General features: G+C 42.1%; 2 protein-coding genes across 3 annotated transcripts in view; one reads left to right on the top strand and one right to left on the bottom strand.

Moving 5' to 3' along the window:
- Positions 1-6,232, bottom strand: part of ELP4 (elongator acetyltransferase complex subunit 4) — a 122,204-nt gene extending 115,972 nt beyond the window's left edge. The window contains exons 1-2 of the mRNA XM_042882637.1: positions 6,046-6,232; positions 845-880 (exon numbers count right to left, since the gene is read on the bottom strand). Of these exons, the coding sequence (XP_042738571.1) occupies positions 845-880; positions 6,046-6,232 (223 nt within the window). The remainder of the gene's footprint in view (positions 1-844; positions 881-6,045) is intronic.
- Positions 6,233-6,316: 84 nt separating this feature from the next.
- Positions 6,317-21,791, top strand: part of IMMP1L (inner mitochondrial membrane peptidase subunit 1) — a 28,900-nt gene continuing 13,425 nt past the window's right edge. For both annotated transcript variants that reach the window (XM_042882656.1, XM_042882657.1), the window contains exons 1-4: positions 6,317-6,358; positions 16,481-16,618; positions 17,277-17,365; positions 18,466-18,592. In XM_042882656.1, the coding sequence (XP_042738590.1) occupies positions 16,514-16,618; positions 17,277-17,365; positions 18,466-18,592 (321 nt within the window). In that variant the 5' untranslated portion in view covers positions 6,317-6,358; positions 16,481-16,513. The remainder of the gene's footprint in view (positions 6,359-16,480; positions 16,619-17,276; positions 17,366-18,465; positions 18,593-21,791) is intronic.

Below are 21,791 nucleotides of genomic sequence, written 5' to 3'. Positions count from 1 at the left end.
TGTGCTTCTAGAAGCACGACCCAGTCAACCATTATTTTTCCGCCTCGACCTTTAACCAAATCTTCTATGTTTGCTGTCAAGTTGTAGAGCACAAGTCCAATGTTGCAAAAAAATGATGTTTCAGAATAAATGGCAGCAGGTCACTAACTTTACATAGTTCTGACTGTTACACTTTAGTTGAGGAACCTGGGAAGTGTTTCTTGGCTCTACATTCCCATACGTACCCTGAGGGTATGAAGACAGGATATATGCATACAACTGTCCTTTTATCCTTTGATACACCTTGACCTAAGCGGAAAGGAAATCTGGGCATCACAGCTACAATGGAGACATGCAACAGTTTTGACGTAGTCTGCAAAGGGAAATTCCTTGAAACCTATTTAATCATCTCAGTTTGTCTTATTCCCTTTCTGACAGAAAGCAGGCTCCCACCAGCTTTCTCTTAGCCAATTCTGGCAACCAAATGATTAAAAGATTCTGTATTTCCCATCTTCCTTAACAAGCCAATTTAAAAAGAAAATCCATTTGCTATGATAAGAAGTCTGAATCATTTAGAAAACCTTGGATCTTTTCAAACATGTCCTAGGACGTTTAGAAATTTTCTAACCATGCTGCTTTTGAACAGAATCCCCATGGAAACTCAGACCTGTCTGAAAGCAGGGTTTGGATCCATATCCAGTCATTCTCGAAACAGAGAAAAGTCCACTCTGAAAGCTACCCAAGACAAAACACCTATTCTTAAATTCTCAGCTTAATAAACATTGAAAAGACAGGTTATTTAATATATGGAAATGAGCAAAACGGATCGAATATGGCTTTATGTATTCATATATTCTGTACTAACCAATTAGAAGAAGGGTTCCAACAGCTAAGCCTCCACCTGGAAAGAAAACAAAATGAAGAATAAAGTAAGACTACATGTTAATACTATGTTAGAGAACAATTAAGTTTTCTTAGTTTACAAGTCAAAGAAAGGTGATAACGGGGAATTTAAAAATATAAAAGTGAACAACATTTTAATTACCTTTGCAATACTTCCTACAATTCTCTATTATGAAATAATTACACATTACATGTAATTATACATTACACATTACAATTACTTTCACAAGATACTGTATTATCATCATTGTCGTAAAAAGATCCTGCAGAGCTCTGCACAACCGTACTCAAGTACCACAATAATGATTTATGCTCTCAGCCCGTGGATTTCCCCTTGGATGACTCAAGTAACAAAATACTTTCCAAGTGACACCCGTGCTAATCACCAGTCTCACAACTTCCCACTGAAGTCGCCAGGCAAAATCCTGGCTCCAGTAGTTTTTATCATGCTACCGCCAACAGACAGAGCAGTAAGGCAGGGAGGGTTCCATCCAGTTAAGCTTCATTAACATTGTAACATAAACCTCAGAAGAACACGATTAACGTCTCTTTTAGAATGCCTGGGACACAGCAACCACTCCGTGAATGCAGATGATTGAAATGTTTGTTTCAAAATAAATTTTGACCAATTTATGATGGAAACTACTACTTTTTTTTTCCCCATTGCTTAGATAGTTGCAATCGATGCTCTCGTTCCAATCACAGATGACGGAGTGAATAGTAAAGAGAAATGAATACATCCAACATGTTTTGATACAAGGTTTCTTATCCCATCCATCTCAACATAAAAAGAAGATAATCTATGAGCTCTTGCTCTGATTTATCTGCTCCTCAAAGAAAACACAGGTACAGTTAAGTAACAGTGGTTTAAATGGTTGTTGCAAGAGGGAATTTTAACAGAGAAGGGGAAAGATGAACTCATATTTTGCTTTATCTGACAAGTAAACAATTTTACATTCTGTATTCCAAGAGAGAATATATTGAAATAACTGGAAGGCAGATTACAAATATTTTACCAAAGAAGCACTGGGATGGTCATACATAACCAGTCAACCACAGTGCTTTGTTTGAAGGAAACTGCAGTATGTCTTCTTAATTGCTTCCTGCTCTGAAAGCAAGCTGGGAGCAAACTGAATCGCATCAGCACAACACCCAACTCTTGTGATGCAAGAAGTCAATTCTGGACTCTGAAGATGGACTCTGGTGAACAAAGCAATTCAGTCTATCAATTCAAGCACTCGTTAAACTTCACTTGAAAGTGATTCCAGTAGGGATTGGATGAATTTCTTCACCTTCAGCTCTGCTGGCAGCACCCCTGAAGTTGATCTACAGCCAGGAGAAAGAGTAAAGCAAATTTCTCTCCCATAGGCCAAACAGTTGCCAAAGAACTAACTACTGCAGCCTTTGTTTTGATTGAGAGACAATGGATTCTGCATTCATCACTGATTTACGGGAACTAATTTCTCACTCCTTGATGCCACTAAGTGACTACACTTCTATGGATTCTCTAGTAAGAGCCATCTGATGGCTTAGAATGCAGTACAATTATACAGAATATCATCAGAAGGATTTCCAAACGATATACATCCTTTCCCATTTTCACTCTGTACCTACTAAGTCCAAAATTAAGTTACACAAGAATGTCGGCAGGTTGGATGAAAGAATATTTGAACGATTCTAAAGGACTCTTACTTGACAAATACCTGACAAGAAGCAGGCTACCATAATCAATAAAGATAAACAAGGAAGAGTTGTACAGCTGCAGAAAGTTAGATGCTGTGTACAGAACTACACAACTAAAAGGAAATCTCCATGATGTTCAAGGCCAGGTTAGACATTAGGTCTTTTCATTGTTCTCTTTGAGTAGTAGTACATTGTATTAGAGCAATCTAGCTATTATGCATCAGTAGCATAACAAAAGCTGCTGCCTACTGTAAAAAGTCAAGATTCCGGGCATGACATGAAGAAACCATACCAAGTAGTCATAAAGTACTCAGCCCCAAGCATTGCTCTGTATAGGTCAAGAAAAAGGATATGGCTTATAAATCATGCTGAGTAAATAGCCAAAACAAAGCGCATTTACAAAGTTACAAAGTAGATCAGCATCTCACATAAAACATTCTGGCTGGTAATCTTGTATTTTCTGTGTAAAAAACAAACAAACAAACAAACAAACCACAAAATAAAACAAAAGAAACTACATCAAATTAACAGGCAAAAGCCAGTGAAAGACCATAAATTGTGAGACACAAGACCATAAAATCAAACAAGTAAAGAGATACTTTTTGCCTGCGTTAGTGGGACAGATATGGTCACAGCATGAGTACCATAACCACAACGCTTGTATAAAAGCCACAAAAAGTGCTAATACTGTTCCACTGTAATGCCTGCACCCAAAGCAACAGAATCACTTTGTCCCCGTGTCATGATGCTAAAACAGTTGTAATGGCACATCACAGAGCAAACATTTAGTGAACCTTTAATTTCATAGTTGGATCTCAGTGTATCAGAAATAATTTAAACCAAGATCACAGAATCATGGCATGGTGTGGGTTGGAAGGAACCTCTAAGCCCATCCGGTTCCAATCCCGTGCTGTGGGCTGGGTGCCCGCCACCAGCTAAGGGCCCACCCAGCCTGCCCTTGAGTGCCTTCAGGGATGGGGCACACACAGCCTCTCTGGACAACAAGTGCCTCATTGCCTTCATCGTGAAGAATTTTTCCTGACACCCATGTACAAATTCCTCAATAGTTCTGATAAACTTATCAAGTAAACAAACATGTCTTAGATACCTAAAACAAACAAACACCTAAGCACTACTTATTTGAAAATCAGAACAAAATTCCCATGATCTAATTCACCAATTTTTACAAACCCAGAAGTTCTACTGCAACAGGAGAGGAAAAAAGTCCCAAATCAGTCATGGTGCAGATGGTTGATACAAAGTATGCTTTACGCACCCTCTGCATTCAGTTCTTCAGGGAGACAGAATGCACGTGGTGCTAACAACAGCTGTTTAAAACTAGCACAGTCTATAAAGCACGTGGAAAGAAACAGCTCAAAATTATGAGATCTTACTAAACCACAGCTTGACATAGAAAAGACCAAAATAGCCATAAGCAAAGTTATTACCTCATGGCAATAACGACTTAAAATCCTGGTTATCTGAAGCTCCCCTGTAGCCATCACAGAAGTAGCGTCCCTGCTGTTTTTAGATAGTTTGTACAAGAGAGAACATTTGTCAGATAACACGCCACCGCAAAGTTCTAGCAAGCTGTCTTTGCAGCTCATCACTTGTGGAATCTCCTACAAGCCAGAGCAATAACACAAGTGCATACATCGTGGATGCAAGGCAAACCCTGGGCAGAAGGCAGGCTGTATGTGGTATGAGACAGCAAAGAGTTTAAAGAAATTTATCTTATCAGACGGAATGTAAAACTATTGCAGCTGCTATGGTTACGCACTTGTATTTTAATGAGTAATAATAGTAAATTAGGCAAAAAGCACCGCAGGAAAAAGTTACAGGAACATTGAAATACTCAGAACAGTTACAATCTTCAAGTCCCCTTGGAAAACTGCTGCGAACTTGCAATTCTTTCCATCGGTTATTTTAACTTTTCTTTGCCAGTTCCTCAGTCCGTACTGCATGCAGACAGGGAAGCAATTGCAATAACTGCCGCACTGCTACTTACAGCAAAGGGATTTAAGGCCTCAAGGACAGAAACACAACAGATGTTGCAACTTGAGAAGTGCCGCCATTGTTTTCAGAAAGTATCTGTGACCTTTCTTAAAGCACCTTGAAACAGAGCATTTAATACCAGACAGGTGATGTTTAAGTCTCACAGTGCTAACAGTGCTGCATCTAGCTTGCAGCTTCTGGACATGAAAAGATATGAAAGAAATGCAGAAACTTAAGACAGCCTGGAGAAGGGCCACTGTGATGGGCACACGACCTCAGAGTTTTCATGACCCAGAATTCAATGACTTAAGGGAGAGAAAGTTAGGGAAAACCATGGGGATGCAGAGTCTTTCTGGTCTTCAGAGATGCCACATGCTAAAACCTTTTAAAAAGTATTTTTTTTTTAATTTCCATTCCTAGGATTGAAGAATGTTCTTGGTGTTCAAATTTAAAATCTGTTAGGTTGGGAAATTAGTGAATATTTACAGGACAATGAAGAGGCATTTTAGAAGGGATGCTGGGTTTGCTGGTAAAAGTCTCCCCAGCATCCACAAGAAAGCACTCACTATATTGGAAAACACCGTGAGACTTTGGGGCCTGTTATTGAAGGGAACTGTCCACGCTTCCTACCCATGCTACGCAACAGCTATTTATGACATGAAATAGGAACAACTGAAATACTCAGTGCAAATCTTAGAATCACAGAATGGCTGGGGTTGGAAGACACCTCAAGGATCATTTAGTTCCATTGGCCCTGATGCAGGGAGGGCTGCCAGGCGCTCGCACAGGCTGCCCAAGGGCCCTGAACTCCTTTGGGGATGGGGCTTGCACAGCTTCTCTGGGCAGCCTGTGCCAGCATGGTCATGTGACTGAAGGGTTCCACACACACTGAGTGAAACAGATCTCTCTTAAGGAGGACGAGCTTACTCCACAAGGATACACTGCTTGAGGGAAATGCAGGAGTTCTCTGCAGAGTGCAAACAAATAAACACACAGAAGTAAACACAAGCACGCCTGTCCTTTAGACACCCACTTTTCAGTGTCTTTTTTTACAGAACTGCGATTGTATGCACCGCTACTCGCACAGACGGTCCTCAGGAAGGAAACACACCGCAATTTCCATGCATTCGTCCAGGTATAAATAAGCAAAGGCCTCCTCCCTCAGCCTCAGCCCCATCCCCGCCGTGTCCCCAGGCGCCACACCCGCAGGGACGCCCACCCGCCCCCCATGCAGCCCGTTCCCACGTGTGATCACTCTTTCCGAGTAGTTTTTCCCCGCGCCCAACCTGAAATCAGCTCCCACTTAAACACGGCACAGCGCTCTCGCGGCGGATCGCCACCTCAGATCCGAACCGGAGTTCCCGCCCCGCGTGACGGGACGCGACGGGCCGTTCCCGCGCTCCCCTCGCCCCGCTCCCCTCAGGCACAGCCCTCCCGGCCGGGGGAGCCCACAGGGCCGGCGGCGCTGGGTCCCGCTCCACCAACCTAGCACACAGTCCAGGGAGGGGACCCCGCAGGAGATCAGCAGCCGCCCGTGACGGAGAGCGGGCCGAGTGCCGGGCACGGCGGCCAGGCGGCTGCCGCCCGAGCGCCGGAAGCTGGTGCTGGTGCCGGTGCCGGCGGTGGTGGGGGCAACCCCTTCGCCCCGCGCCGCCCCGCCGCCCGCCGCCATCATCTCGGCTCGCCGGCGCCTGACAGGAGGCGGGAACCGCCGGGAACAGCGCGCTGCCCAATGGGAGCCCGCCTTGTTGGCGCGTGGCGGGCGGCGGTGCCGGGCGGGCCCGGCTGCGGGACGTAGGTGAGTGCGGCGGGCGGGCGGTGCGGGCCGGGCTCCGTGAGCTGGCACTGAGGGACGGAGAGCGGGCGGGAAGGGGGTCCTGGTCGCTCCGCCCGGCCGTGTTCGGTCGCCTCAGGCGTCGGCGGGGCGGCCTGACCTCTGTGTGTGTGTGAGAACGGGTGGAAGCCCGCCGGGCTGCAATGTTTCCTCCCTTGCTTTGTGCGAAGAAATTAAAGTGTTTGCTGCCTTGTGGAAAGCTGCCCGTATGGTTATTCTGTCAGTCTGCAGGCCCTGTTGTGGCCGTGTGACAGCAGTGGGTCTTGCAAATGTTTGTATCTGCTGCCAAGTGGAATTGTACACACTTAATGTCCAGCTTAGTTTGTTACCAGTGGCAAGAAGCAAACGTAGCTGTGAAACGTTGTTCTGTGCGAACCTGCAGCAGTGCTCACAACCCTTCACCCCGTTCATAGCAATACATTTCCTCTTGCTGCTGCAGTGAAACACGTTTCTTGTTTTTAAACAAAGTGCACTAATGCAGCTCAAATTAAGTTTCAGAGTATGTATGAATGTTCCCGTAGTGCAAAACCCTCTCTTCTTCCATCTCTTTCTGTGACTGGTAGTAGTTCTGTTGCTTTTTCTCATCTCATTTCCCCACAGGGCAATTAAAAGTAGAGGCTAAATAATTGTCAGGCTGAGAACCTGAGTTCTGCAAGCACTTTATGACTTACCTGTGCTATGCTCATACCATGTGTGGAATTTCTTGCATTAACTTTAGCCAACGATACTGGAAATCTCACTATTTCCTGAGCCATCATAGGCCGGAGTTGCTAAAAGAGAAAGTCTTGTTTCTTTCTTTTCCTCTGCTTCCACTGATTGAGTCCAGCACACTTTGGTGCTTGTCAGATCCTTTCCAGAGCTGACTGATCTCATTCGTCTGCCTTGGAGCTACCTATCAGCCTTCAAAAGTCAACTCTGTGCTATGCTGCTGAGTATATGCAATAGGAAAAAGGTATTGACACAGCAGGGAGAGGGGCATCGAACCTTCTTTCCTACCTATGAAACGTTGATTCAGCTCACGCTTATGAACCTCCGTTATTTCAAGATTTTCTGTATTTTAGCATGAAGGGATACATTTTGTGAGCTAATATCCTCTCAAATGCAGAGAAAAAGTCTTAATGTTGTACCTTGCACTGAGAGACTGTTTCGGATTTTACTACAAAATTGTGGAGAAGTACGAATAATTCTTTGATATAAGAACTGAGTTTCAGAAATTATTGCAGTAGTTCCGTTTGTGCTGTTGGCTTCTCCTCTGTCAAGGTATGTTTGCAATTGATCTGCAAGCATGTTTGCAGTTCTTCTCTAAAGTTGTAATTTGCAGATCTGGGGAAAGTGCCAGTGTGCTCAGAACAGCAGCACTTGTTCAAGTAAGTTTTAGAAGTGCTTGGTGGGAGGAAAGCACCTGCTGCTGTATGGCAAAGCGGCTTCCCTCCCAGCTCAGGAATGTGTCACGTTAGGCCTGGTTCCAGCAGTATCGCACCAAACCAGATTAGTGCTGAGTCAGCTGACCAGGCAGGGCTGCAGTCACGTGACCCCATGCCCCACAGGGTCCTGCTGGGGCCTGAAACAAGGTAGTTTGCTTCTGGGATGTTCTTAAGTACCTAACAGCATGGGTCGTGGATTACGGCTGCAAAGAAGATGCCTTCATTTTCCCTGATCTTTGAACTGGTTAGAATGGGAAAAGTTTGAAAGTGCGGGCTCTTCAGGCCCTGAGCCAACAACTGGAAAGAATGTTTAATCCTGGAAGTTCCGACACTGAAAGGCTGGGCTTTTCTGAAGAGTGAAAAAAGCTTAAAAACGACTTATCCAATCGTTCCGTGGAAAGCGTGAGGATTAGTGTGAGAGTTTGAGACATACCAACTGTGTGATATTACATACGATGCGATGTGGTTTTCTTCAGAAAGCCTTTGGATGTTACCTAAACGTTGCTGCGTGTTTTTAATACTGAACAATCGTGATAAGAATCTGAACCTGTGTCGAAAGGGGATGTCTTTTAAACTGGAAGTGCATACATTAGGGCACGTGAGTTGATGTGGTGCGTTTGATGCTATGCCTCGGTGCTGAGAACAACGGCTGAGTAAATCTAGGTCGTAAAAACGCTGTTACTGAGATGACCACTGTAATGTCAACTCACGTCTTACCTGAAAGTAGTGTAGAGAGTTGCTATAGCATGTTTTCCTAATGCTGGTATTGTATTTAAGGTTTAAGGACTGGCATATTTTGGATTTCAGAAGGGCGTTGTTTTCCTCTTCAAGGGGCATTATTCCAAATAATCCTGCTAGTTCTATGAATACTCTGCAGTACCAGCAGATATTGGAATATGGGCAAAGTTTAGTCCACACCTATATGGAGGGATTCCATAGAAGATGCACTTTTCTGGTTTAGCTTTTTTTTCCCCCATTGTCCTTGCAATACTGCAAAACCCAAATCCTGCAGAGTGCTTTAGCAAAGCTTGAGATCCGCCCCAATTCCATTCAGAATTCCATTCAGAACCAGTCTCATTCAGAATTCCTTACAGAATTCCTCTGAAATTGTGCTTCTCTCCATTTGCTGAAATATTTTTAAAGGTGTTTTTGCAGTGGAGAATTTTCCCTCCCTTCTGCTGTTACCCCAAACCTAACAGCGCTCTTTCAAAGCTTTCGAGCTACTTCTGCAGTAGTTTCTGGGTTTAAAAGTTACAAAATCTGGATCGTAAGTCTTAGTTGTTGTGTGAGGAAAAAAGGAATGTGGCCTGATTTTGCTGAGAGTGATATGAGTCAGAATTTGGTGGACTTCCATTTAGATTCACATCATTGTGACTATCCTTGTTGTGTGGTGAACCAACACGTTGCTGTGAAATAGAATTCTCTCAAATTGTGTAACTGCTGTGAGCAGAGATAGAAGCCTTGCTTGGTTTTCAAAAGACTGGTGCCTGCCTGTTACAGTTCAGCCTAGTTCTGTGACGAAGGGGCAAAGGTTCTGTGACAAAGGGACCCTTTAGGTTGTTTAGGCTAGTAAATAATTATGCCATTGGGAACTAGATGAAGAAAATAGGTGTTTTTGACTTTAGTAGACAAAAATGAAAACTGAGATTATCCAAAGTGAGTTACAAAGTTACATAAAGCATAAGCTCGCAGTCCAGCAAAGCTAGCTTCAAGTACCAACAGCCAGACCCTCTACCGAGTGCTGAAGTTACATTGTTCCAAATCTGGAATAATGTGATGAAGAAAGTGGAAAACATTGGACATCTGGCTTCTTTGTAGCCAAGCCTTTCTTCAGCGAGCTTCCATTATTCTTTATCTCAATAGATTCTACTGCATCTACCTCGCGTTAGGAGGCTGCCAGTTCCATGCCAAAGCTGCAGCTTTTGCCAGAATCCCATCTCAGGAGCAGAGACAGCTACACAAGATACTTCTGTTCAGCATTTGCAAATCACAAAGGTCATCTGCTCATGTCTAACTCAGCAATGCGCTGCCTTGGGTCAGATATGGCTGGACAGCTAACAGTACTGTAACTGCTGCAGCATTTCTGCAACCATGGAATAACTGTTGGAATGAAGATATGAAATAATACATAGTGCTGTGTTGTAAATGGGAAGGATTAAAGACTGTGGTTGCTAGTGTAGAAGTATGCTTCTCTAATCATTTCAAAGATCTTCTGTGTTTTTGTGTTAAAAATGTGTTTCTGTTGTTTCATTGCAACGGGCTCTCTGTTTGGGAGGAAACAACACCTGAGCTTTTAGTGTTAAACCTTACAGCACTTGTCTATAGGATCTCTCAGTTCCCATCTTTTCATTCTCCCTGAGAATTAGAGCTGTCTCTGTGTCCCATGTCAAAGGAAGGACTGTAACCGAGCATCCTTTAAATTTTTATCCTTTACATTTTTATGTTTCTGCCAGAGCCGTCGCACACTTCTTGAGCTGCATGTTTCCACCATCTCTCTTCATCAGCTGTGCTTGCTTTCATCCAAGAAATGTGAAGCAGCTTTTGGCCTTGATATATTTATGCTCTTGCTTTTTTTTTTCCTACTGAATTTTTAGCATTTCTGGTATAAAAGATCTAAAATGCACAACTGCTGGAAGATTTGCAGTCATCTTAGCATACATGCAGCACTGTGAAAGGAGCTGTGGGAGCAGACACTGGCTTTCCTTTTGGAAGCTCAGTGTTATGAAGGGTAAGCCAAACTGTGTGCTTTTGGAACAACCCTCATGAGTAAGCTTAGATGGAATAAAATCTGTTTGCTTCATAGAAACTTAGAAATGGTTTTTAAGAAGACTTCAGGCGAGGAGATGCTTGACCATCTCTGTGCTGCTTCCCATTTCGCAAATATTCGCGTCCCCATTTGAAATGCGGATTTCTCCTAGGTACCTGTGGCAAAATGAGCCATATGGGCCTTTTTTGGTAATCTCTCTGCTGCCTGTGGCAGTGCAGTTGGTGGGCCTGGAGCACGCTCAGCGTCGTGCGGGCGCTCGGTACCTTGGCTTAGAACCATCCACTGCGTTTGAGGAAGGAGCCTCTGCTCATTTGATTTCCTTATCGTTGTGTCAGCTGTGCCTTTACTTTAAACCTTCAAATTAAATAGTAGTTTATGCTGGCTTTTTATTTTAGTTCATGCATTTTAAACCCAGAACTCAGATAAAAAGATAGTTCCAGAATAAATCCAGTATATTATTTATGAGTGGAGCAACACATTAGCATTGAGTTCACAGTAGATCATATCGCTTTTATTCCGTCTTACAAGCTTAGCAGCACAAACAGAATAATCAACATATTATTTGGCTGTCATCTGCTGAACAGAAACCAGAGATCACAAGGAGGTTTTCCCTAGCTGCAGTGATGGCCTTTTTGTTCCAAGCCCCCATCTGGGAGGGCCATGGTGTGTTATCATATGGAACGCGGGGTTTTCTGTAATCTGCTTAGCTGCACTGCAGTTTGAATCTTCATTCCATGTTTGTGTAATTTATAATTTTAATGAGACCACGGCTCTTGTGGGCTTTGAAATATATTAAAAGCTCTTTTGTGCATATGCTTTTGTTCTTGCTTAATAGGCTCAGTGTATTTAAAACTGATGAATTTTTATTCATGGATTTGGATGTCTGGGGATTAGCTTAGACTGAATATCATTGCACTCATCTATTGATGTTTGGAACTTTTTAAATATTTGTATCTGTAAGTGCAGGAGAACTTACAGAACTCATGTTTTATAAATAAAATGGCTCAGAAACAACATAAACTTTTACAGCAAAAAATTTATATAAATAAACATAATAATAATAATATAGTAATAAATATAATAAAAAGTGCTGATTAATGTCCTTTTTTTTTTCACTGCACAAACTCCCATGCAATATAGTTTGCATTATGAAGAGTAAGTGATTGATGCCATACATGTGTGTGTATTTAGAATTTCTTAATTAAAAGGCAGTCTGGGAAAACCATCAAGTAACTTTCAGGATTATATCAGTGACAAGCCCTCGATTTGGTTTTCTTCTCTTCATGTAACTTGAAAATGTAAATACTTCATTTTTTTTTTTGAATATGTGTTTTCTTTCTCCTGTTTTCTGTAGCTTTTTTATGCACATTTCGCATACTTCACTAGAAGGTGTTGCTTGTAACTGGGAAGTACTGATGAAGAAATACACTAAGATTATTTATTACAGTTTTATGCTAAAATTGGTCTTTTTTTTTTGCTTTTGCATTTCTCAACTGTTTAACAATACCATCTCTGATTCAGTATTTGTGTTAAGATCTCATACTGCGTGATTTCTGTGCTAATAAACCACCACGGAGTACTCTTCAGTGATAACATTCTAATCTGGAACCAACAGTGGGGCTAAGAGGAAGACACTTGTATCTCTTCCTAAATGCTTTTGTCGATGGTGTATGTAAATAGATGGCTTTGTTTTACATGAAGGGCTTTTTGTTGCTGCTGCTTGTAATGATAGATATTTTAAGTAAACATCCTCTGAATTTCTTAGTGCATAGGGAAATAATTTCCTGCTCTTCCACTCACTGCTTCGGATAGAGATGCCTGCATCCTTTTGGAAGCTGTCAGCACTGGGAAGTGCACGCAGCACGTGAGCCATGGAGAGCTTTGGTTTCTGTAGGGTCATGGATCTTGAGCACCTGGTGCGAATACGGGACTCGGAACGCTTTGTTGTAGTTAATTAGCATGCATTTGATGTCTTTATGTCTGTTGATATTTCAAGAAGGTGAATTTTTTTGAAATTGGAGGTAAATGAATGTGGCGCAGGACAGAGTTGTTTGACTCTCAGGACATGGACACGGTGTATTTTTCTCATTCACCAGCAAAGGGACTGTGCTGTCTGTCAGAGCTTTGGCACCTGTGTCCTAACGCTGATGTAGTTACAGGAGAAAGTTAAGTGAGTATTTCAGCATTCCTCAGAGGCTCAGATTTGCCAGGTATGGCCACGTTCTTGTTCTGTTTGGATTTTGCTCTTCAGCAAAGATGGGCACAGAGAGTTGCAGAGAAAAACAGAAGTCCTGGAACGTATCTGACCACTGACGCAGCATTTTGTGCAGGGTTGCTGAGGTTCCTCCCCAAGGCAAAGAGAATCAGTGAGAACTGCCTGCAGTCTATTGTGAAAAATTGCTCATTCTCACGTAGGTACTCTGTAGTTGTTGAGCACGAGAGGATTGCATTATGTGAACTTATGCTTACAGACCACGTTATTTATCAGCTTGAGATCAGTAGATGAAGGAGTGTTTGTTGGAGACAAAGAGTCAGTGCCTAGTGGAGGTGATGTGGAAGGAGAATCTCCTCCTCCAGAATGTTACACAAGGATTTTCAGATTTGCCAGACTGAATCCAGAGCAACTTCTACAGCAAAACAACAGCCAAAAATACAAGTCGGGTTCTGCTTGCCCCCTGCATGGAAAGATTATTTAAAATGGTGTCTTGTTCTGCTTTAGATGTTTGAAAACCTCCAACAGGTTAAACTATCTTATATTTATTACACTGCATATCTGATACAGGAAGAATCTTTCCAATGAACACCTTTCACGTTCCTAGCACATTTTGGATTAATTTCATGCCAAAGTTTTAAAGATAGCTGTATTAAATGTCAGCTCCAGTGTAAGCCTTTAAATGGCCTCGCCAGCGTGCGTTCTCTCTGCTCTTTCTGCTTCGGGTTTTGTGGACTTTGTAAAAAAATAAATAGTGATCTCGGAGTATCGTTTGGGGAAAAACACAGTGTGAGTTCTGGGGTTGTGTCTTATGAAGAAAGATGTCTGGTTAAGAGGAGAGAATGCAGTCACGGAGTTTCTGTTAGCTGAGGGAAGATGGATCAACTATCACTAAGTGTTCTGTGAAAATTCAGAACTTACTATTGCATAAATCAAAGGTGACTGGAAGTTTTTTCTTACAGTGAAAAAAATCCACTTGATAACAAGCCCAATAATTTATTTAGCCACATTTTCATTGGCTATGACTTTGGCTTTCTTGTATTGAAAGTTTTGGCACTAGATGCTAACCTGTGCCACCGGTTATCTGGAAATGACCAATCTGCTCATCGACTTCCTAATTTTATTATGTACACAGTTAATTGTAATCCAGGATCGCAGCAAACAAGACGTTAATTTCTAGAGAATCTACCCGCATTTCACTCGGAGCGTGATTGTTACCAAAGCAAAGAATACAAAGAGAATAACATTTGTGCTATCCTCACAGGAGCTGTCAATAAAAGATGTAATAGGGGATTTAGGAATCTGGAAATGGCCAACTAATTTATGTGAATCTATTTTATTTCAGCTAGAAAGACCAAGCTCTGCCTCGTCTGCACTGCATATTGCAGAGCACAGGCTGTCTATAGAAAACCAGGCGGCTGCATATGGATAGTCCCTTGATATCATTCACTTGCTGTGTAATCTTATTATGCAAAGTTCTAATCTTCACCTAGAATGAATGCCTCTGGGTCAGAATATAGTCATATCAGGGTTTTTGAGGTCATGTTTTGTGATCCTTAGCTTATTCTTCTAAGTAGGGCTGGGATTTAAAGAGTATTCCCTAGACGCTAGCAGAGATAGATGGTAAAACCTGCTGCCTTTTTGGAAGACAAGACCAACATGAGGTCCCTGGTAGGATTAAACTTGATTTGTAGCTGTAGGATTTTTTAACAGATGTATTATTGGACAGGGAATAGGGGGCCACCAGCACAGCGAAATTGGATCACGATTGGCATTCTCAGGGAGTCCGCTGGCTGCTAAAACAGCAGCTGCATGTGGATTTGACTTCTTTCAGGTGAAGCGACTTCCAGTCATTTGGAAAGGATGGGATGAAAAGGAACCTTGGTGATAATTTTGATGTCTGCAAGATTTAGTACCAATGTAATGGGATTATCGGTAACACCTTCGCTGCAGAAAAAGCCACCTGGCGCTATAACTGGCAGCAACTGCGAACTAATCCTTTCCCATCTCTTGGATGTCATTCATGAGGCTCCAAGTGATTTCTACCCTGCTAGCTGTGATTAATTTTATAAACAAACAAACAAAAAACCACAATGACGGAAGCCTAGACCATGTAAGGAGAAGGGAACAGAAGAGAACAGTAATTAGATTTTGCTTTTTATTTGCTGCAGGGGAAAAGCTCTATAGTTATTGTAAAAAAAAAACAAACAAAACCAAATTGTATTGTGTGATAAATGTGTGTAACTTTTTGTCATCGATTTAAAAGAAAATAATAACCTATTTTCATTAGAAAAATAATGTTTCAGCGTAAGGTTTTCAGCTACCTACTGTGTAAGTAGTAGTTAGTACCTGGAGGTAATTACAGCAGGTTTTATGGCAATAATTCTGCGATAAGGATGTTCATATGGCACATCCGGGAAGTTTTGAAGGGGGCTGTGACTTAAATCATTTGTTTTATTGTCCTTTATGGCCATATTGTGTGGTGGAGGTGCCTGCCGACAGGACTTGGTGGTGAAATGAATTGTGTGATGTGGAAAGCAATTCAGGCATTTAGCATTTAGTTTTCAAACAATGCCATATTGATAGTTTTCTAGAATAGCTGTTGTTTAATGATTGCTTGGAACCTACTGGGTTTTGGTTGTGTTTTTTGTTTTGTTTTGTCTGAATTAATCTTGTTCGTTTCAAACTGTATAATCTGTATTGTATGTGTGCCCTAATTTGAAATTGCACGTCACTTTCCTGAGGAGTGGTAGAAGCTGAGGCTTATTAGGAGCTAAGAATTTGTCTCTACTGCCATAGCCATCTGATAAAACCTAGGCGTTTCAGAAAGTCCCTTGTGCCAGCACCTGTATGCCAGGATAGTGAAATCCTTGTCTCTTGGATTAGGACTTTTATTTCATACCAACTGCACACTGCACTGAGTCTTTGAGAATCCACTAGTTGGAAAGTGGGGAGGGCAGTGCTGGAGATGTCTTCACTTCTTTGCTATCCTCTTGGTTTCCTGCCATGGCAGCTGCAGTCATAGGTAGAGCCCCACTCCGTTGGGTTTCAGTTCACTCCAGCACTCAGATATTTCTCCAATTTGCTGGTGGTTGAAGGAAAGTAGTGGTGTAAGTTGTGCTGTCTTCACGTGATTAATCCCACAAGTGTTAGTTCATAAACATCTTGAGTCCCCAGCTCCGTCTGAGCTGAAGTGGGTTGCAGCAGTGCGGCAGGCAGGGAGAGCCTGTGTTCAATGTGGGGATTGCAGCTCCCCAGCATCCGTTCAGCTCCACAGTCCTGCGGAGGGGAGGATGTTCCCATAGTTGGCAAGTGGCTGCAAATTTGAGTAGAAGTCCATTTGTGTAGCTGAGTCAGCAAACCGTTGTCAACATTCCCTCCCCATTAATTTCTGTAGCCTTGCTATGTGTTTTTTGCTTTGCTTGTGGTTCCTTTGTTTCTTTCAGCTCCCACTCAACTGCATCTCGCTGACTTGCTGGGAGGGGCAGTCGGTTGTACACATGGGAGTGCCTGCATTAGTCAATAAAAACCCGATAGCGTTTCATCTCTTCTCATGGGCCTGATTGGTTTTAGTCGCTGTTCTTCCAAGAGCACCGTGCATTCGTTGTTAGATGCAAAAGATGGCTTTATGAATGCTACACTGCTTGCTGTCAAATGAACGATGTTCTTCTGTTTTACTGTAGACCAGAGCCAGCTGAGCCACGTAGCGCCGTGCCATGTTTCGCAATGCCCTAGGAAAAACCTTTCGATTTCTCGGGTATGCTGTGCAGTATGGCTGCGTAGCACACTGTGCCTTTGAGTACCTTGGAGGAATTGTTGTGGTAACTTTCCATTTTTATGACTTTAAAAGATATAACAACTGTAATACTAAATCTGTTATATTTCAGAATGCTGTTATTTCGGTTTTCTTCATTTTTAAGTTTTTTTTTCTAAGTGTGTTCAGTAAAAATAAAATCAAAAAGCTCAGCTTTTTGGACAAGTTAGTGCTTCAGGCACCGCTGAAACAAATGGGAAGCAATATGAGTAAGCATTTTGCAGAGAGTACATTCTTTCAGAAAGGCCAGAGTAGCAAAATCCCAACTCTGCAGATTTCCGGACGTTTTATGCTACTCCTCCCTTCCCCAGATATTGCTGCTGGAGATAATGGGTTTGGCTGAGAGCTCCTACTGCAGCTCTCGTGATGCTTCTCTTCACAGAGGCTGAAAACAAAGGGGTGGTGCTGCTTCCAATCTGTAGAGAAGGTGCTGAGATGTGTACCCAGGAAGCCATTGCACCCAGCACAGTGCAGGACTGGTTCTGAGCTAAAAGAGCTGTAACAGGGAATCTGGAGGCTTGAATATCAAATGTCCCACCTGAGGGTTTAATTGTTCCTTATATTACACCTTTTGTAATTTATTAGCAAATAATTGAAGACACATGTATTTTAGTTAACGGCAGTTGACAAATAGTAATTTTTTCTCATTTATTTTTAATTTTCAGTGTTCTGGACCTTCAATGGAGCCAACAATTCAAAATTCTGATATTGTCTTTTCGGAGAACCTTAGCCGACACTTTTATTCCATTCGGAAGTATGCTCCTTTGTTGAGACTACATTTTACAGTTAGTTTGCCAGAGCTTCTCATTAACCACTTTCTATCCATCCTTTATTTTTCATACATTCTTCAGCATCTGGATTGTATTTTTTCGTACATCTCCTCTTGTGTCTGATGGAAGACAAAGCAGTGGGCAAACACTATCCTTCTTCCCAAACTTACTTGTCAGAACTCATTTAGGATGCAGTCATAGAATCACAGAATAGAATCATTGCAGTTGAAAAAGGCCTCCAAGATCATCTAGCCCAGCTGTCCACCTCCTCCACCTCCTACCAATGATGCCCACTAAACCCTGTTCCTCAGTACCACATCTACGTGTCTTGAACACCTCCAGGGTTGGTGACTCAACCACCTCCCTGGGCAGTGCCACCCACCTCCCGTTCCAGTGCCTTACCACTCAAGTCCATTTCACTTCTCCATCTTTGTCCAAGAAAACAGAAATTCCCTCTTCCCTCCTTTTATTTTCCCTAACGCTTTTTTTGTTTGAATATAACTTCTCTTCCTAAGTAATTTGGACTTACTTTTAAATCAAGCTGTGGGTTTTGCTGTGCCCAGATAGACCATTCAGTAACTTTTCTAACAGCCTAAGTGCAGTTTATCAAATGTCATTATGTTGTAGAGCACAGGCCCTTGCCCATTTCGTTGTGGACCATTTCACTGTACAATGTCATGTGTATAACTGGGGCAAAAGATCCTACAAAGTCAGACATCTGGAGTTCTGCTGAAACATTTGTATAATGACGTATAAAAATTTGGAATCTCTTCCATATGTAAGTAACAACAGGATCAAGTGAATAGGCATTCATTTCATCAGAGCATTTTCAATTAAAATGCAGGCCTAAATGTTTTGTAAATAAATAGCAAAGCCTCCAAATGTGCTTACATTACACCTCAGTGTAACGTGTGTCACTGAGAACACCAAGATGTGACTAGAGTTTTGAGCAGAAAGAACTATCTTTTAATGTCTGGGAGTATTTCTGGAGTATGTGCATTGATACACGTCTTCAACCAGACATTCTATACTTAGTGTTCTCATTTGTTTGTGTTTGTCTCTGTTTCTGTTTTTTCCCTCCCAGAGGAGATATTGTAATTGTGAAAAGCCCGACTGACCCCAAATCAAATATCTGTAAAAGAGTAATTGGCTTGGAAGGGGATAAAGTCTGCACAAGCAACCCTTCAGATTTCCTTAAGACTCACAGCTTTGTAAGTATGAGATTTTCTTGATTTGTAAATTAACAATTACATAAGCAAGCCTTGTAGTCTGTGAAGGACTTACGGTATCTTATTATCATAAATCATACAGTATGACGTTCATGAATTATTCTGTGCATTCAGTAAAATGTAAACCTTGTTTATGGCAAGCTGCCCTTCTCAGTGTCTTTTGCCTCGGTAGGAAGTATAGGCAGGCCATATGACCTTTGTTTAGGTCTTCTTCCACAAGGAGTACTCTAGAAATCTCTGAATATAGTACAGCACAGATGACAGACTTGGGATTGGCCTTAAGGCAAAAGTGTTTCTACATTTTTAACGATAGGAAGTGAAATTTTGTCTTTGCAATACCTTTGAGGATTTTGCTTTCAAAATTAATGTATCTATATGTTTCAGTGTAACAGAATTTAACTTCTGAGTACTGCTTTAACTAACTTGCCAAAAAAATTCAGGTAAACAAGATGAAATAGAACAGAAGCAAAAATTCTTAATGCCAACTTGCCCTTATGCAAATAGACTTAAAAGAAGTTTGGAAAGATCTGAGATTAAAGATTTTCAGCAACTTATTAGGCTATCATTAGTAGAATCATCAGAAATCATAATCACAGAGAAAAATGTAGCTTTTTCCCTAAAGCACATTTGGCTGTTTCCTCTGCTCAGTACCTGGTGGTGGAAATACTGGGTTTTGCACAGCTCCTTGCAGCCAGCTGCGGTTTGTGATGGCTGAATCCTTTACGAGTTTAGCTACCCAAGAGTGCCAGCTTCACCAGCATCCCTTCAGGCACTGTTGCTGTGTGTGTATTGGGCATTTCAGGTAGTTTTTAGTTGAAGTGGAGGCTGTATATACCAAAATCAATGTCAACACTGTGTATAGATTCAGTGTCTGGGTTTAGTCAAGGCATGGGACCAGAAAACAAACATAGGATTGATACCGTGCTCCAAAGGGCTCAATTTGATATTTCTTTCATTCCAGTGTTGAGGCAGTACTTTTCAGGCGCCTGACTCTAATCTGTCCTGGTAAGCAACAGTACCAGTGTCAGTGACTCATTCTCCATTACATTTTGAAGGGGAGGACTGTTGTTTTTGTTGTTTTTTTTTCCCATAAATCCAACTGCTTTAATGTTGAGCAACGAGAACAAATTAAAAAGCCCCACCCCCTTTCTTACTGAGTTGAAGACATTTTCTGGTTCCTCTGCAGTAGTAATTCAGGAGAATTTCCCAGAAAGGAAAGACCTGACTGGAAGCCTGCATTCCATGTATGCTGACAGAGGCGAGCTGAATTTCTGTGAACATTTTGTTCCCCTCTTGTCTTAGTCCTGAAAAGGAATGCAGGAAAGGCTTGTGCTTCACACTTAACAGGATGCGAGCCTTTCTGGAAACCCTGTGGTAATGAAATGAACATCCAGTGGAGGAATTTCTGCCACAGGTATAACTTTTCTTGTCACGGTTTTCATATAAAGTGTCGGGAGAATGAGCAGATGAGGAACACATCCATTTCCTGTTTTCCTGTGAATGTTTTTCACAAAGTCAACGTGTGCAGGTCCAGGAAAGAAGTGATTGCGCTTTCTGAGTTGTGGCATCATAACTTGTAACTAGGGGAGAGAGGATCCAGATGGAAGTACGTAAGTTTGTTGATGCAGGTCTGTTTTCCTCATATCCTTAATGGTTGCCAGACAGGTGAATCTTCCCATCTGTTCAGGAGGCACTTACTTTATGCAAGAGAGTATTTTCAACAGCGATATCTGCACTTTATGTTCATAAATTGCACTGGATTATTCACTTGGCAGTTCTGTTCTTGCTGAGGGAGGAGAAGCAGTACGTATCCATGCTGAGGTAATGGTCGAACCAAATCCCTATTTCAGCGGAGCAGCAATGCGGCGCGCTTCAAATTCAAGCACCAAATTCTTCAAAGCAAATAGCAGCAGCAGTCGTAGAGAGACCTTGCTGTTTGTTTTGCTGCTCCCTCTTTGAGGAGAGTTAATCTGCGTTGGGTCTGGAGAAAGAGATTGTGGGAGCTCCGAGGAAAGGTTTTGGCTGGGCTCCCGAATGGCCGGCAGCGCCGCCTGCGGTGTCCGGCTGTGGCAGAGATGCGGGCACACTTTGAGAGACCAGAAACTGTCATGAGTTCTGTTGTTTGTAGCAGGCTACTAATTGCTTCTTTTAATGAGAAATCTCTGAGTGATGCTTGAATGTGCTGACTCAAAAGTGTTTAAGGTCAGAGGATTGTTTGGTTTTATTATGGTGAACTGCCCAGCCTTTCTCAACTGACTTGTTTCTTGTTTTGGGGAGTGATAGTGAATGGATGTTGTCATGCTTGCAAGCTTATGGCAGCAAAGTAAACACAAAGCATGAGATGCGTGAAGTATTACTGAATTAGGCAGTTCTTACCTCAGCTTTGTCCTGTGCTGGTGTTTGGCACCCAGTAGCTGGGTATGAGGAGTTAGCTGGTTACTGGAGATGCCAGATGAATGGCAGTGTAACAAGTGAAAGCACAGAGCAGCTGCTTGTCTCAGCACTAAGAAGAGTCCTTATGCTCTATCAGCAGGAAATTTTCATGCTTAGAAATGCTACAGTAGTTGATTCCCAGGCTTCCTGGTACAGTCAGATCCTGCTTCCACCCACGTTTCATCCATGAGTACACTTCTCAGGATGGCTTCTGTGACAGGTGAATGGAGAACTGTGTATGCTCTCTGTCAAGCAGTTACACAGACAAAATCCTGCCTTGAGAAAGAACTCAAATAGATACCTGTAATTTAAAAACAGCAAACAAACCAAACATAAAAATAAAGCCACAACAAAGCCCACCAAATAAAACCCACAGAAATAAACAGCAGCAAACAAAACTTCAAAACCATTCCAAACTATAGAAAGAAAGAAAAGTAACAAGTCCTATTTCAGTTGTGTAAGTTGTTCTGAAAAGAAGAATCTCAGTAGACTAGAAATGCAGTAGAATATGGCAGTGATGTGAACATCTTTCTGATGGTATAAAAAGATTTCTACTGCCATGGCTAGCCAAAGAAATGTCGTATGGGAAAAAATATTGTGGGTCTGCACTAAGTGTAAGGATGCACCGAAAACCTGGCTCTGATGGACTCACTGCTGGACTGCAAAGTGATGGAACTATTCCCAAGCATTGAACCGATTAGTACAAAATAATGGCGTGCTTAAATTAAAATTGAAGTAAACTAAGAGT

The sequence above is a fragment of the Lagopus leucura genome, unplaced genomic scaffold (genome assembly GCF_019238085.1).
Source record: "Lagopus leucura isolate 7727_CA_CO unplaced genomic scaffold, USGS_WTPT01 Super-Scaffold_100035, whole genome shotgun sequence".
NCBI classification, from domain to species: domain Eukaryota; kingdom Metazoa; phylum Chordata; class Aves; order Galliformes; family Phasianidae; genus Lagopus; species Lagopus leucura.
This window is presented reverse-complemented; position numbering and strand designations above follow the sequence as displayed.